Source organism: Epinephelus moara, chromosome 19 (assembly GCF_006386435.1).
Source record: "Epinephelus moara isolate mb chromosome 19, YSFRI_EMoa_1.0, whole genome shotgun sequence".
In the NCBI taxonomy this organism is placed as follows: domain Eukaryota; kingdom Metazoa; phylum Chordata; class Actinopteri; order Perciformes; family Serranidae; genus Epinephelus; species Epinephelus moara.
Window position 1 is genome coordinate 32,233,660 of NC_065524.1, and position 18,089 is coordinate 32,251,748.

Below are 18,089 nucleotides of genomic sequence, written 5' to 3' on the forward strand. Positions count from 1 at the left end.
ATGAGGAAAGTCTTTGCTGCTCAGACTGGGAATTGGCGATGCCTGCACTTGAGAATGTGGACATCAGTACTGACGAGACTGCTGCTCTTCAGAGACCGCGCATCACCGATCACCCTGAGTTCATATGACGTTTTGCGTTGGGGTTTTTTATGTCGCGGCTGCAGCACACTTGGATCACTACGGATGAGCATGTTGGAGATATTTTTGGTTTCAATTTTGTGTTCTTGGACGTTAGTCTGGGGCGCCGTCTGCCATTAGGTGTGCTAGCCGCTCCCCCCGCCGATCTCCGCAAGGGATGTGAGGACTCTAAAACTTCACCTGAGCCTCCATCGGCATATGGGTGAGTAGATAATGGCTGTATTTTCATTTTTGGGTGCACCATACCTTTAATGTCTTAAACACACATTTCCTAATAAAAGGTTTCATAAAGTATTAAACTGTCTTAAATTCAGACTGGGAAACATAATTTTAACAGGAGGGAAACACTATTCGACGGGGTACCAGACTTCAACACCTGTATGTGCGCAGTGCCCCTATTGTTGCCCCTGCAACACATGTAGAGCCGTAAGCACAGGAAGTATCAAGTTTGGTCCTAAATTGAATATAAAGTGGTCTTAAAAAGGTCCTTAAAAGTCTTAAATTTAACTTGTGAATACCTGTACACACCCTGTAGGATTATCTCAAAACCAAATACTCATTTCTAAAATAATTATGTTTTTTTTTTTTTATAATTTGTTTGGTTCAGGTAACTGGTTTCAATAATTTAAAAGATGGTGTCACAAGGTTATTGACTTGTTGAATTTCACCTGGTTGCCACTGTTGATAATCTGAATGACAACACTGTTTGGTTATTTGACAGATAAACTGTTTGTTCTCAACTGTGTGTTGACGGCCTGAGGACAAAATCTATAATCTGCTCTATCAGACAGCAGCCACCACATGGAGTCATGTCTCCACATTAACACTGCAGTGCGGCAATCCTCTCTACAGAGCAATGAATACTGAAACAAGTAACAATAATAATGTACTGGCTATGATAAAGCCAGATAAACACACTCTGGGTATGACTGCTGCCTTTCATAACAGACTGGTCGCCCCCTGGTGGCCAAATGTAAGCATGCTAATCCTGTACTGACTAAACCAATTAGACAGGAAATGGAGCATCAAGCCAAGTGAGGATACCATCTGCTCAGTGACTGACACAGGAGGTCAGGACACCTGGAGTGACCTCTGTCCGTATGCAAGCAGCAGAAATACTACACACTAAAACAATCTATCTGCTGCCCTGCATTGCCGTGGTTCACAAGAAGTGTTAAAATGAGTCTTAACCCTCTGAATAAAATAATAAACCCGCTGTGCAGACTGCGTACTAAAGTGTGACTGCAGGTGAGGTTCTTACATGTTGGGTGAGTGCGCTTGCGATGACTGGTCCCACCATGCCAGGGATGGTGGCGAAGGTGTTGGTGATTCCCAGGAGAATACCAGCATACCTGCACACATAAGTACACTGATTATTAAAAGTTCAGAGTGGGTATCAACCTGCTAAACTCACTACAGTGTTGAGCACAGCTCTACCACAGCTCACACTTGAATAATCTATTAAAACCTGGAGGAGATTACAGGTCAGCTCTGATCCTGATGTCTGAGTATATTCACGTGAAGACGGGTTTCTATACGCTCTCTTTCCTACAAATTTTAAACTTCACATTTTGTTTTCCTGCATCACGAGCAGCAGCATGCTATCATGTTTAAAGTACGAGGTTATTTTGGTGACGAACTTACGAAGGAGCGATGTCAAGGTGGTTGATGTTGAAGCCAGACGCCGACACTCCGCCCAGAGCAGAGGAGATGGTGAGGAATGTCACAGCCAGCGTGTAGTTACAGCCTGTGTATCCTGCTGCCACCAGGAACACTGCCGGCCCGATCATACCTGCAGCAACAACACAACTACAGTCCTCAGAAGAAGCAGACGTGCTGTACTTGGAAGTCAAGAGTAGTAGTAGTCAGTTTGACACAACAAAATAATCATGACTCCATTATTTTGCTGTATTCTTTACCAACAATTGAGAAGGACTTCCTGACAGTGACGGTGGGGTAGAGGAGCGTTTCCCGCAGGTAATCAGCCAGCTGGCCACTCAGCACAGCCATCACAGCGCAGCCTATGTAGGGAAGAGCTGACAGCATGCCGTTCTGTTGTGGACAGAAAGAGACAGCAACACAGGATGTGAATACTTTTATGAAGACATATCAACGTAAATTCCAGTTTTGGTTTCCTTATTTATCTCACTTGTCTATTTCTACTTCAGATACATATATTGTTACTAATAAACACTTAGTGACAAATGTTTTTTTAAATTCTGGGGCCAGTCGTACACACAAAAACCATGTGATGCCTTTTCCCACATAAACAGATGTGCGGTGAAAATGCCAGTACCTCACGCACTGTTTAGAGCAGCGTGCACATAGTTTTAGCTGAGATGGTGGCAGGTAATATTGTTTTCAGGTTGTTTGCCAATCTCACTGATCAGGTTATTATTTTTACAGGCTACACAGCATTCTGTAAAATATCAATCAAAGGCACATTTTTAAAGATTTTTTTTTTTTTTTTTTTTACATTTAAAGTTATATTTGGGGCTTTTTTGTCTTTATTTGATAGGATAGTACTCTTTTTCTCCAAGATATTTTTGGGGGTTTTATTTGCCGTTTTTTTTTTACAGGACAGTACTTTTTTAAAATATATTTTGGGTTTTTTTTGCGTTTATTTGACAGGACAGATATCGTGTGAAATGGGGAGAGAAAATGGGGAAGACATGCAGCAGAGGGCTGTGGGTTAGAATCAAACTCACAGCTGCTGCTGCAAGGATACAGCCTTTGTAAAGCTGGTGGGCGCCCTCACAGGACAGTACTTAAGAGTGAAGGGGGAGAGAGAGGGGATGATGCAGCAAAGGGTCACAGGCTGGAATCAAACCATCTGCCGCTGCAGTACGGACATTGCCTTTGTACATGGCATGCCCGCTCTACCCACCGAGCTACTATGTGCCCCTAAAGGCACATATTTAATCTAGTTTTAAATTATTTCTGAGTTAATAATTTTATCAATTTTTATTTAGGCCTACATTTGAGCCATATCTCCTGTGAATGATTGTTTCAGTTGCTCCTGAATTTTGAAGCAGCTCGTGCAGTTAGTTTCAACATGAGCCTTATGAACAAATTATTGATCATCCTTCTGACGTTTAATACTTGAGTTGAGTGTTGAGTACTGATGATGATGACTGATATTTTACAATAATCATGGTTTGCAGAAATGTAATGAATTAGTGTTAAGGACGCTATAAAAATATCCACGGCTGTGTGTAATGACAGCTGCTCTGGGACCACTGGAGAACCTCGCCGATGCAACACAGTGGAAGAAACTGCACTTTATTTCCTGTATTTCTCATTGACAGGTCTAATGAGTGGTGAACAGGCACAAGTATCAATATGCAAACGACTTTTTTAGGGCATCTACATGAATTTATGGCAAACTGTGGGTGTGGAAAGGAGGCTCTTGAACATGTACCCAGCACCACAATGATTAAGATTTATAAAACACAATCAGGCGTATACATGGCTTCATAAATCTGGAAAAAAAGAGTGCATATGTATATTTCCGCCTTTGTGTGTACAAAGAGTTTTAGTTGGGAATCTACATTAAGGTTTTTTTTTGCATCTGGCTTCAGGACTTAAAGGTGCACCACATCTGTTAATATTTTCTCAATAAGAATGTCCAATAAAAAAAGTTTTAAAGATGCATGACCATGAGCACCGTGTGTTTGTGTCCCCTTATTTGATTCTTCCTATCAGTGTCTGCCAGCACCTCTGAGCATGAATAATGCCTGTGCGTGATGTTGACCTCACCTGCTGTATGCTGAATCCCAGTATGTCATTCATGTAGGTTGGCAGCAGGGTGAGGAGGGTGTAGAAGGTCCAGTTGTAGGAGAAGTGAGCCACCACGATGGCCAACAGCGGTCTGGAGGTCACTATGGCTCTCCAGGGGATGTTGCCTGCTGAGGTGGACAGCTGCGACACACAGGAAAAAGAAAATAGAGATTTTATTGTATAGTTTGAACTTAATTCCCTTAAATGCCATGAAGGTGTTTTATTTAAGTCTCCTGCCAGGTCATCCTCCACCTCTCCTCGACTGCCTACAGTGGAGGTTTTATTTCTTGTGTTAGCTTTTCCTCCCCCTGCTGGACACAAAAATGAAAACATGAAAATAATGTCGTGCTCTTGTCTTATTTAAAACTGTACGGCTGACAAAAAAAGAAGCTGTAAAGACTCCCACAGCTCTTCTTCACACTGTCTTCAGTGTCATATAGGTGTCCACAGTCATGACTGTGTGAGTGTCACTTTCAAATGCACAGTCATGGCGAGCGTTGCGACCAAACAGCTGAGAAGACAGATAAGAGAATTTGATGCTGCAATACACTGAGATTATGTAACTGTAGTATCTGATGACTGCACTGGACCGGAAACGCCTGCAAGCGCTCTGCAGCTACCCTCTTAACTACTGTCTTGATGTAGAGAAGAACAGTGCACTGAGTCAAAATGGAAATTTGGGATCATATCTACTGTACCATTGTTTTTGAACAGCGGGAAAAAGATAATAATCACAACCCAGTTTTTTCTTTTGCTTTTCTGTCCATGCTTGGAGTGTAAATTATTTATTACACACTAACAAAATGTGGGTCCAAACAATCTATTTCCTGTTTTCTTGGCTCTTTAATGACTGTTTTAAACTGTATTTAAATGCTCTTTTTTATTGTGTTTTGTTTGAACTTTGTCTTGATGTTTTATGTAGAGCACTTTGAAGTGCCTTGTCACTGAATTGTGCTATATAAATTAACTTGCCTTGTCTTGCCATAAAGTTAGTGCACTAAAGCATCTTTTTGGAGTTTCTGATGACTTTCTATCTGTTTAAGAATGTTCAAGGTAGCAGACAAGTATAGATCTACCCTTACACACACCAGTTATACATGTATAAGGTGAGTAACTGATGCTAATCTCCACTGCTGAGTCATTGCAGAAGTGTAGCTCAATCATCTGGTTAACACATTTAGCTCTGTCAGCACTACTGCTGTTGTTAGCAGTGTTTAATCAGTTAACATCATGAGCTGCTAGCCTCCGGCTCAGCCACCTCCATGTTGAGAGCCATGTGCTGACAGTCCTACCACAGACTCTGAATCATTTGCTCTGAGTGTCGCATACAACTTCTTTAATGTTTGAATCTGCGGAGATCTGCAGACGGAGCGGATAAGCACGGAGAAATGTCCCAAATATATTGCACATTTGCTGATGAATGCTTATTTATTTTGTCCATGTTTTAAAGCATGAGTACATGTCAGTTTGAATCCTGCAGACTGGAGAGAGAAAGGTTTTCGGTTTTTCTTATTAGAAACCAACTGATTCACACTGCACTTAAAAGGAATAGTGAACCCACAATACCCATAATCTTTCCCCAAACCTATAAACCCTGTTTTTATTTTGTCATTTAGGACATACAGTGAAGTCTGTCTGGTTTCTGTCGTTACCTCGTTCTTCAGTGAGTTGGTGATGTAGAGTCTCTCCCGCTCTGATATCCGTGGGTGAGTGTTTGGACTGTCAAAGACGAGGAAGGCCCACAGGACGAACCACACCAGGCCGACAGCACCTGGCCACACAAACGAGCACTCATTATACTGTAGATCAACATTTATCCAGCATAAATCCTTCACCACAATAAAAAGGGCACTGGTCAGCAGCTGCATGGATCATGATGATGTTAGTGGAAAGAGCTGAGTTTTGTTGTCTGTTTTATTGCCTCTACTTTACTGTTATCCACTGAGAATAACAGGTGTGGTTGTCACTAACATTTAACATATGTCCAGTGATTGTAGGAGAGCAAGTCAATAACGTGGCACTACTGCAGCGGTTCCATCTGTGACACGTTTTCTTCTTCAACTTGCTGAATCATCGTTTCCACGAACCAAAGAGGAACAAAGGTACAGACACTGGAAACAGCTTGTCTGACGCTTAAAAGCAGCACTGTGGTGTCTAAGTGTTTCAAGGAAAACAAATATCTGTGACTAATCAATGGAGGCGCTGCCTGAGGTCAGAGAAATGTGCTTCCATCAGCATCATCGTCAGCGACTTCTTGCATCATGTGCACTTACCTGATCAGATGACATGATTCAGCTGACAGCTTCAAATGAAATCTTAAGACCTGTCTTTTTAAACTGTAATTCGTACTTTGTGAGTGTGTATTTGTATCTTATTACCTCCGCCATGGAGGTTATGTTTTCGCCGGCGTTGGTCTGTTTGTCTGCAAAATAACTCGAAAAATTCTGAATGGATTTTGATGAAATTTTCAGGAAGGGTTGATAATGAGACAAGGAACAGATGATAAAATTTTGGAGGTGATCGGTTGAAGCGAAGTGGATTAAATAATAAAATGGCGGGAAATCTGAGCAGCGAAGTGGATTAAATAATAAAATGGCGGGAAATCTGAGCTGCTTGGCGGAGGTCTGCGCTCTCCAAGTGCTCTAGTTTACTTTATCTTATTGTGTTTCATCTGCGTTTTCTCATGTTAATATGTAAAGCACTTCCTGTATGAACTGTGCTATACAAATAAAGTTATTATTATCTGCAGTGTAAATTCAATAAAGTATTTTTTTTAATCACAGGGTTCCAAATGTTGCTGTGATGTGAAGTTTCCATAACTTATTCAGGACAGCACTTTCACAACCTGAAATCAAGTAAGAACTTTCCACCAGGTCAATCATAAGAAAAAGTCCCTCACCCTCATAAGGCATATTTGCACAGGACTAGTGTCACCAGTGGACCTCATGTGATTTAGACATTACTCTCCATGTCTGTGGTTTATGTGGTGCATTTTAGGGGTGATGGAAAAAATTGATACAGCATAGTGTTGCGATATTTTTGTGCGGCGATATCGTATCGTCACACAGTGACTGATTATTTATTATATAAATTATTAATATTACAAATACAAATTAAACTTCAGGTAGCCTCTGGTGATTCTCTCCCCTTGACATTATTCCCTGGATATGATGTCATGGCTCTGTGTAACATCATCATCATCGTCATCATCATCATCATAATTTCATTAATCTCACCATCCCTCCCTCGTCTGATAAGATTTGAGCTTGCTCTTTCTGTGAGGCTCCTGAAACTGCACCTAAAATGCTGTCACAACTTTCATTTATAATTTCCAACACATCCTCTTTAGTTCTCGACCAGGACAGAGGCAGAAATAAGGTGCAGCGATGACAAAAAACAAAACACGACCCGGCAGATTCACACGGGACCATTACAACCACATGATTTGTGTCTGGCAAATATGGTGGGTAATGTGTACTGGAATTTTAACATGACAATTTACAGACGTAATAGATTTGCATGTAAATGAGATAAAAGATGACTTCTACAATAATAACAAATCACTAAAGGGTCCCCAGGTAAGACTCTTCCTCACTCTCCACCTTCAGGAAAAACCCCAAACACACCTTTTCAAAACTGCCTACAGACTCTAAATTCAGTGTACTTCGCCTGCCCCTTCTGAGCTATTTACCTCCCTACGGATTTTTTTTTTTTATTGCTGTTGTTGCTCTCTGAAAAGCGCCTTTGAGTATCCTGAAAAGCGCTATATAAATCCAATGTATTCTTATCTATTATCATTATTGTTCTGAAATCTATGCAAAACTGGCAATACTACGAAAACTGGGCATATAGCATAATACTTATGCTACTGTGCTGAGGAGTGAACGGGAGTTACAAATAAAAGTATCAAAATAAAATGAGATATAATCAGGTTATGATTAGACTGAGAGAAAGTTAACATGGCACCACTGAGTAGCTGTTGGAATGTTGCAGAACATCTCAACTTGGTTTACAACAGGTCGGACCTCATTACTGTGAGGTGACTGTAACAACACAACCCCGCCCCTTCCCTCTGCTACTGACACCCCAGGTGAATTACCGAACACGTAGAAGACGTAGGTCCAATCCAGGTAGAAGCAGATTTCACCAGACAGAGGCAGAGAGATTACTGTCCCCAGCTGGGCTCCTGGATGGGACGAGAAAAGACAAATATCTGTATCACACAGCTGTTTAAATGAACACAGTGTAAATACTGAATGATGAATATATAGACAGAGTCAACATTAACAATCATGTGACAGAAGACGCTGTGCAAGAGGAGGCTGAATCCCTTTAGGTACACATGGTTAATCTGAAACTGACACACCAGAGAAAGTTTCACACAGTGCCTAAAATAAGGAACGCAATTAGTGAATATTGTCACTGTTGGTTCATCTGTTGTTTTTTAAATGATTGATTAATTGTTCAGTAAATAAAGTGTCAGAACACTGTGAAAAATATCTTTTAATTGCTTTGTGTGGTGGTTCAAAAGCTGCAACCAGCAATCAAACTATTATCGAAATTGTCGTTGCATAATTTTCAGTAACTAACAGAGTAATTGTTCAAATATCAGCCTGGTCGCTAAGAGAAAAAGCTGGCATTCAATGTTTCTTCTAACCACGAATATTTTACATTTGCACGTTTCATATGTATCATATCAACATTTCTAAGTGAATATACGAGCTGACTTCGTCATCAAGAGGTGGAGCAGATGGTGAATACCGTGTCACCTGGGCGAGACATCTGCCAAGCTGCAGACCACTGATCGAGACTGACAAACAATAAATCTGGATGTGTTTTAGGACGCATTCAAACTGGCGCCATTTGGTCCGCTATAAAAGAACCATGGTCCGCTTCCACAGATAGTTCGGTTTATTTCGACGTAGAAGGCAGTGCATTTTGGTAGAAGAAAAAGAGAGCCAACAGCGCGAACCGTGAGAAGCAGAGGTAAAAAAAAGAAAAAGAAACTATCACACCTTAACCACAATGTTGTTAAAACGAAGTGTCTCACCCTATCTGCTACGTTATCATGTCAATGTAACATATCGGTGGTTTGCAGAAACTTACAATGCGGACATTTTTTCTGGCGATCTGGTTGCAAATAGCAGTGACAAACTATTTAATCAAAGAAATATTCTGGTTATACACAGTTTTGTGTGAATAAAAACTTTGCTCTGTGCTGACGTTGTGCCCCTTGTGTCTGTGTGTCTTACCAATGTAGGAAATAGTGAGCAGTCGGCTCCTCTCCATTGGTGGGGCCCAGGCTGCCCACATAGTGTACATAGCAGGGAATGTCACTCCCTGAAGACAAACACAGTACAAATGAAACTCAAGAATAAACAATCATTCACTTATCTATCCATGCAAACCATCTCTGCATTAGTTTGTCTGGCTGTCTCGTACTACAACTCCATTACGATCTTAGTATCGACACTAAATTTAGCTGACTGTCAGCTGTAGTCTTTGCTGTGTGTTCATGTGCAACATCTCTGCCTGAGACATGGGCAGGTTACGCAGCAGGGGGGCCTTCATCGCTGCTAGTTCTCTGAAGTCGGTTTGTTGTGTCCGGGCCTTTAAACAACCTACCTCTCCGATCCCTTCCAGCACCCTGACGGCGATGAGGTAGCTTGCACCCAGGTCAGCAGCCACAGGGGTGAGCAGCGTAAAAATGACAGTTCCCAGGATCCCGAGGCCCATCAGCCACTTGGGTCCATAGCGGCCGGCCAGGTAGCCCCCAGGGACCTGCGTCAGGATGTAGCCGTAGAAGAAGGAGCCCAGGATCCAGCCCTGTGTCTCAGAGTCCCAGTTGTACACACTGGCCTGTGAGGGGAGGGGTTGAGAGTTATGTAAGGGACTTAGCTCGATCAAATATTATAAAGCATTAAACTCCTTTTCCACCAAAATTAGCGCATGTTGGCAGGTTTTTTTTAACACAATTAAACCCTCTAGAAATAGGCTATAGACTCTTTTCCCATTGCCAGTAGACCAGCAGCAGATGAGTATGGCTTTCTGTGTGAGGTTTCTTTTTTAGTGTCTCACATTTGATGTCACTGACAGGCTGGAAAACAGGTTAGCGAAGAGTAGAAAACAATATAGAGGACAGTTAAAACATTACGGTGTTCACTTCTTTTTTCATATCCCTTACTTATTCTGTCTTTCTTAAATTCAGTGCAGAATAATTTTGAACGATGTGTGAGTGCTGCTTGGGCGTTCTGTGGTGGTGCTTCATTGCACCTCGACAGATAAGGGGCTAATATTAGCATGTTCATCGGGGTGTTGTGTTTCCATCAAAGCTTATCAGACTCAGACCTCTGCAGAGTCATTTGACCTGGGTGTGAATGCCGACTGTAACCTTTTCCATTCATTACATTGAAAAGCCAGGTGTTAGCGGATTTTTTGTGCAGTGGAAAATGGGCTTTACTGAATAAAGACTAACTGCAGTGTTCCTTGTTTTTTGGCTGTACCTATGCTTACGTGTACATGTGCATGTGTCGGATGCTTTCTCTTTACATATATGTACCTCTTTTCACAGTTCTTTTTTCTAAAAGCCCGTAAGTCCACCTCTGACATGACCAGAGCGTCCACACACATGCAATAACACACAGTAAATACAGACAAGCTTTCAGCTGTGAATCGTCTCTAATCATTTTCATGTCATGTCTGTACAGAAACAGTCACTGGCACAGTTCAGCAACAGTATAAAATGGCATGCTGACCCAACAAACTGTTCTAACAATAACGCAGGAGCACATCTGGATGATCGCAGCAGCGCTTTGTTCATGGGTATATTGATAGTTCAATGAGCAGCAGGTGACTATTATTTACTCAACTATTGATATCACAGTGTAAATGTCAAAACAGATCATGTTCTTGTGACCTCTGACTTTTTCTAATCATGGTGACATAAGCATTTCTGATGTAACTATGTCATACAAGACAAAAAAAACACAGTTGTGCATCAGTCCAGACTCCAGACCGTTTTTTTTAAGACTGTGAATGTCACTGTGAATAATAATAACTGTACGAAGGTGTATGATTTATTTATGAGGATGGTTTAGATATTTTTGGAGGCCTCAAGAGTCCTTCGCTGTCTGCAGGCAGGCATGTGAGGAGGCTCCAGGGTGTCTGGAGGTTACGATGCTGTAAGATGAGGACTCAGTAGATGTTCAGGTTGCAATGTAAAACAGATCTGTATATAAGGCTGAATCATTATTCTGTTACTTTGAGTTTTTTGTATGTCTCTGTCCATGCATATGTGCTGTGAAAAAAAGCTTCTGATAAACACATATTCAAGTAAGATCATCTGAGCCTCGTTGAGTTTATTTTGTCATTCATCAAAATTAAGATTGACAAAGAGTACAAGATTTTCTACATCGAAGACAAATGTCTGAATATAAGATGTCTGCTCTGGCCTCCTGATTCACATAATCCTGACATGTTTCTGCAGACTAATATGGAAAAACATGGCTGCAATACTAACCAGTGTTTTCCAGAAGGCCTTTTGAAGCTGGCCAACAAGAGTTTGTCTGTCTGAAACAGGTGGGCATCAAATAATTTGAATACAGTAAGAGTAAAATTACACACTGAAAGCCTAAATATTTGTGAAAATGATTAACTGACTGAGTGAATTTTCAGCTGTGGTAACTGGCACGTATACTCACTGCTTATAGTTCGAGCAGGTTAAATTATTTTAAGTCTTTCCAGGGAGGAAATGTGCTTATACGGTATTGAACCACCTCAGCATGCATGGAACAGTTCAACCAGTTTTTTATCTTTCACCTTAATCAGCTGCAGTCACGTTCTCACTCACCGTACGGTTGTGTTTGGGCCGTGCAGGGTCGGTATGACCAGGACACACTGAGCTGTGGTTGGCGCTGGATTGGTGGGTGTTGTTGACCATGTCCACCATGGCCACACTGAGGTTCACCCGCAAGGAGTAGACCACGAAGAAGCCAAAAGAGGAGAGCAGTGCTAGGCCATAGCGTGATGAACAGCAAGCTGGGGCTACAGGGTGACAGGGAGACAGATGCAATGTTAATGGGACCTTGTTTGTTCAGCAGCTCAGCGTGAGTGCACTTATCTCTTCTGTCACTGTACAGAAAAGACGACAGAAAAAAATGGAAACTTTTTGTTTCTTAGAAACTTCAATTCTTAATTGTTTTCTGCTTTTGCTTGTTCACTCACTGAATGTGTGAAACTTAGGTTGGGCTGCAGCTACAAATCCATTTATTCTCATTACTCTCGATCATCAAAAAAATGAACAAGCATTTTATTAATTTACTCTTGGTTATGATATTCACAACAGTAAACCAATTCATGCTGTACACTGCAAATAGTTAATAAAATGATCACCACCTTTTATAAAACTTGGAACAGATTAATTTCCTTTCATTCAGCAGAACAAGTCGTTGTTTCACTGCTTCATTTGTGCCTCTTATTTTCATGTCTTATCTATATCTGCAACAATTAATGGATTAGTTGTCAACTTTTAAAATTCACCAAATAATTTATTAAGTGATTCGTCAGTTTGAGTAATTTTTGAGGGGGAAAAAAGTCAAAATTCACTGATTCTAGCTCCTTAATAGTGAATATTTTCTGATTTCTTTACTCCTGTGATATGACCACTTATCCTGCTTGGGGTCACAGGGGGGTGGAGCCTATCGAGAGGTGAAGTGAGAGGCGGGGTACACCCTGGACAGGTCACCAGACTATCACAGGGCTGACACATAGAGACAGACAACCATTCACACTCACATTCACACTTACGGACAATTTAGAGTCACCAGTTAACCTGCATGTCTTTGGACTGTGGGAGGAAGCTGGAGCACCTGGAGGAAACCCACGCTGACACAGGGAGAACATGCAAACTGCACACAGAAGGGCTCCTTCGCCCCGGGTTTGATCCAGGAACCCTCTTGCTGTGAGGCAACAATGCTAACCACTGCACCATCGTGCCTAATAATCGATTAATTGTCAACTCTTAACTTAAATGGGCTCAAAATGATTCATCAGTTTGAGTAATTTTTGGGATAAGAAAGTCAAAATTCTCTGATTCCAGCTCCTTAATGATGAATATTTTCTGTTTCTTTACTCCGCTATGACAGTAAACTGAAAATCTTTGGGTTGTGGACTGCACAAGACATTTGAGGATGTCTCTTCTTGGGCTTTGGGAAACACTGATAAAAATTTCCCACCATTGTCTGACATTTTATAGACCAAACAACTGATAGTTTAATCAAGAAAATAACTGACAGATGAATCAACAATGAAAATAATCCTAAATTGCAGCCCTCGTCTTGTCCTATTTAGTTTCATAACTAAACCTTGACATATGATAAGTCTCTAGAGTTTGCATAAGGTGCAATAACTCGGAGTTATGACTGTCATGTTAACCACTGCTACTATAGTTCATGTGGAAAACTGGAAAGCACCCAACTCTCTCAATAAAAGACAATGGCACATCAAGCTTGAGTATCTTTACTTGGCAGGGTTGCCATGTTTACACAGAAAACATAATGTGTTTAAACAAGACAAAATTGCCCTGCTGTATCCTCCGTGCACAGTAAGTTACACAATCATACACAGTTTCTCAGAGCTCCAACTTTCATATCCAGACTTGACATCGCTTTAAGCCAGCATGATTTCAGGTATGAAAACATGACATGACTCATAGCGCAGGTACACAGCTTGGCTGTCTTATGATATGAGCTCATGGCAGATGTCCCTGAACTCGTGACTCAGGTCTATTAAGATGTCAGCATGAAGACAAAGGCACAGAATGGGTGTGAAGCTATTAACAGCCTTTATATTCAGATTAACACAGGATAGCAGAAGCATGCACCCTGCAACAAAACCTCACTGTAAATTAGTTAGCTGATAGTGTGGTAGATGCTAACAGATTTATATCAGCTGATGCACAGAAACACCTGTACACTTCACAGTAACGCACCTGAGCTATTATCAGCAATGTTAGAGAAGCTACTAGCTAACTTAATGTTAAATTTTATGTTTACATTTGGTCAGAGTGATATATATTGTCTCTGTGAAAGGTTTTATACGCTTCAGTCGTGTTGCATGGTGTTTAATTAATGTCTCTTGGCTGAGTAAACAAAGTGCAAAAAGACAAATTAGTTAAATAATGGAAGCTAAAAAGTTAATTTTGCTTTCCAGTTTTTATCCCGACCAAACACGGAAAACACCGCGCGACTAGGAGACATATGTTACCCGAAATGAACCTCGCTTACAGGCAGCGTTTTTTGTTAGCCACCGCTAGCTTAGTTAGCCGGATAGATTATTTCTTTCACCTTTCTGGGCTTTGTCGTCGTGTCCTCGGTGAAGCAGCGGTGTATCGTCCCCCTCCGTGTCCGACCCGTACCGCTCCATGTTTCAGTCCACCACAAACTGTCTACTGCATCACAGACTAAGCCTGAAAACAACAACAAAAGCAGCAGGAAGCTAACTCCAGTCAGCTGAGCGCTACTCCGCACCTCACAAGCTAACCTGCATCACGTGACGACGGGACCGGACCGGAAGCAGGAAGTAAATTGGATTTCTTTTTCCCCGCGTTTTGTCTACAGGTGAAAAAAAAGTGGAGGCGTATCAAAAATTAATAAATAAAAATAAATAAAAGAATAAAATTAAAAAAATAATAATAATGCGTTAACATACAAAAAAAATATTAATTTGTTGCCATGGAATTAGTAGTATTACCATATACCTTGGAAACATCTTAGAAATCATACTGATGTAACTTTTTCCCATCAAATATATAATAAAATAACATTAAATATGTGGTATTAACTACAGTGATGTTCATCCTTTTTCAAATTTGATAAAAATTTTACATTTATTACCTTAGCTTCACTACCATACCTTAAAAAGTCAATTCAATTGTTTGGTCGAGCATCTCTTTAAAAATATTTTACCTTTGTTAAATCCATTGAGTAAGACCTCTGAAACTATAATATATCCAAAACATGCCTGCCTTTGAAAATCCCACCACTCAGAGCTGTCATGTCTGGAGTGACTTTGTTTTTTGTTATTAACTTCCTGCTTGAGGTGAACCGAAAAGTCATTTTTTTAAAAGATATTTTTGGGGCATTTTTAAGCCTTAAATTGATAGGACAGGTAAGCGTGAAGGGGGGAGAGAGGGAGGGAGTGACATGGAGCAAAGGGCCACAGGCTGGAGTCGAACCCGACCGCTGCAGCAATGGCCTTGTACATGGGGCGCCTGCTCTACCACTAAGTCACCGATACCCCTGAGAAGTCATTTTTAAATAACATACCTAAACCAAATGGTAGAGATAGCTCAATCAGGTTGAGCTGAGTTCAGCAAAATTTTAATTAAGATAAAGTGACTCAAAATGCACTCTATCAAACAATCGAGCAGAACGTTAAAGGGATAAGATAAGGTGGCTCCTGAATTTAAGATGAGATGAGATGAGATAAGACATCACAAGACAAGACAATACGAGATGAGATAAGATTAGATGAGACAAGACATCACAAGACAAGACAAGATAAGACAAGACAAGACAAGAAAAGGAGACAAGATAAGATAAGCCTTTATTGATTCACAGAGGGAAAATTCAACTGTTGCAGTAGCACAAGCGCATCACAAGCAAAAGTACAGATGAATAGAGAAAGTTAAAAAAGTGAGTAAGACAGAAATTACGGTAAGTGAAGTGGTGTAAGTGAGTATGTAAACAGCAAATACCAAAATAATATGTAATGTGATACTTAGTGTTTGTCTGTATTTGTAGCCTATAGAAATATAGTACAAATAAAATCAAACAGTAAGCCATGTAATATATGCGGCAAAATGTAGTCATATAGTATAATATAATATATAGTTGGCCAGAGTACAGCAATATAACATAGAATATCAAATATAATATGGTTTAGTACATACATACTTACATATGCAACTCTATGATCTTGCTATTGTGTAGTGAATTGCATTATTTGGGGGATAATATTTCATCCACCTTATTTTGAGGAGAAAAAATGTTGCAAGACAGGAAATAGGTCTGACCTTTCTACCATCGTGATCCTCATTGTTCCTGGTTCCTAATCATATTAGACTCAGAACAAGAACTAAGACATGCGCTTGTTTATTATCACTGTGTGACAGAGGTTTTCTTTCTGTGCTGCAACCCGTGTGGTAGGAAAACAAATGTAAGTTTTTATAGCTCTTTTTCCTTTATCTGAAGCACCCTCCAGTGAGTCAGGGCTTCCTCATGCTTACTGGTCCCATACTGAGAGGTTCATGTGTACAGGGTGTTTAGTTATTTAAGAACGACTACGTGCTGCCACAGTGTTGATTGAAAATGACGTGCATAGTTACATATCCTAGTACGTAAAAGACTTGTGCAACAATAAAAGAAAGGCTTAATAACGTTTTTTTTTTAAAAATTTGTGGCACAGTTACATGACTTTCAAAGAAAATTGATTTCCAGGTCATGATGAGGAGATCGTCATTTTCTCGGAAGGCCATTTCAGTGGGTGAGTAAGACAGGTTTTGTTTTTTGTCCAGGGACAAAATGTGCAGTAGCTGACGTTAGCTTGCCTTGTTCATGCTCACATGTAACCACAGAGTCAGATGATGGGAATGATGTAACCCTCAAATCACAGGTTTGTTGTTGAAGTGAGGAGCAGCTCAGCTGTTTGTCTTCGGGCTCTTATCGTCCACACCACAGACAGAGGGACAGAGGAAACAAAGACAGGCACATGCTGTAGATGTGAAGACAGACGTTGAGGACAGTGAGGTACTGACCTGGACGGAGACACAGGCTTCTGTTGGCCATGGGGCATTGATGATCAGGCTAACACCTCCATACGCACGTGGACGACATCTGTATGTCCGAGTCAAACTGTTGAGGACTTTAGGGTTAAAGAATTGCATAAAACAACTCGAGTTAAATTGCCACGAACTTTATTTAAATCTTTCCGAAAGTCTCTTGACATGCTAGTTGAGTAGAAACTCTTCATTAGAGTCGCCAGGTTCAAGGCCAGCAGGGATCCAGAATATTTTTATATGAACACTGGGCCAGATGACTCTGTGTGATGTGAAAGGGTTCATTTGTAGTGATAAACCCACAGGGATATAATCACTCTGAAGTTTCTCTCAGGTCTTCGGAACTTGACACCATCTTTCAGCTCATTGTTTCCATTTTACGAACCACAAAAGCCTTACTATTTTGGTTTGCTCCCACTGCACACGTCCATGTTGTTTCCAGCAACAGCAGCATGTAGCTGTTTCAAGCAAAAACTTTGATAGACTCACAGTATGCTTCCTGCTCAGCACCAAATGATAGACACCATTAGCAACCTGATAAAGAATAGCGAATTTAGCTGCTAAAGGGATTCTTTTTTTAATTTTCAATTTTATATACTTTGTTAATCCCCTAGAGAGAAATTCAGTGTTTTCACTCTGTTGTCATATGCACACACACAAGCACAAACAGGACCTTTTGCATGTCAGAGTGAGGGGGCTGCCCATGGACACCAAGCGGTTGGGGAGTTCGGTGCCTTGCTCGAGGGCACCTCGGCAGTGCCCAGGAGGGGAACTGGCATCTCTCCAGCTACCAGTCCACACTCCATATTTTGGTCCGCCCTCCTCCCTTTACTCCTCCTCTCCTTACTATAAAACAAGTTAAACAAGTCGCCGTAAAACAACTTAATCGCAGGAATAAATGTTTGCATTGTACATTTCTGCAGACCACAGATATGTCAAATTTGTAGATTTCATGTGTCAAATTTGTTCATATGTAGCTGACATGTTGAAACTTAAAGTTACTTTACATTTCAATTAGGCACTTGATTAGGGTAAGGAAAGTATCACGTTTAGGCTTAAAATACCTGATTTTGTTGCCACAAACACAGCTGGAAATGTCACTGGTCTCATACAATGGTCTGTTGCTCGGCCACCTGCTTGGCAGCCATGTCGCCCAGGTCTCATACCGTCCAACATCTCGTCCTTCTCATGAGAAACTCAGCTCATCTAAATTATGTCACTTCATAAATGTTGATATGCTATGTATGAAATGTACAAATGTAATATATCCATGGTTTGCAGGAACGTACAAGGCCAGCGCTTTATTCTGGCGGCTGGGCTGCATGAACACCCCAGC

The 18,089-nt window shown here is 40.9% G+C and overlaps 1 protein-coding gene across 1 annotated transcript in view; it reads right to left on the reverse strand.

Moving 5' to 3' along the window:
- slc17a5 (solute carrier family 17 member 5) overlaps positions 1-14,465 on the reverse strand; it is a 20,106-nt gene extending 5,641 nt beyond the window's left edge. Inside the window, exons 1-10 of the mRNA XM_050070489.1 lie at positions 14,262-14,465; positions 11,768-11,961; positions 9,544-9,777; positions 9,171-9,258; positions 8,018-8,104; positions 5,571-5,689; positions 3,898-4,059; positions 2,058-2,190; positions 1,783-1,930; positions 1,400-1,490 (exon numbers count right to left, since the gene is read on the reverse strand). Of these exons, the coding sequence (XP_049926446.1) occupies positions 1,400-1,490; positions 1,783-1,930; positions 2,058-2,190; positions 3,898-4,059; positions 5,571-5,689; positions 8,018-8,104; positions 9,171-9,258; positions 9,544-9,777; positions 11,768-11,961; positions 14,262-14,340 (1,335 nt within the window). The 5' untranslated portion in view covers positions 14,341-14,465. The remainder of the gene's footprint in view (positions 1-1,399; positions 1,491-1,782; positions 1,931-2,057; positions 2,191-3,897; positions 4,060-5,570; positions 5,690-8,017; positions 8,105-9,170; positions 9,259-9,543; positions 9,778-11,767; positions 11,962-14,261) is intronic.
- Between the last annotated feature and the right edge of the window lie 3,624 nt (positions 14,466-18,089).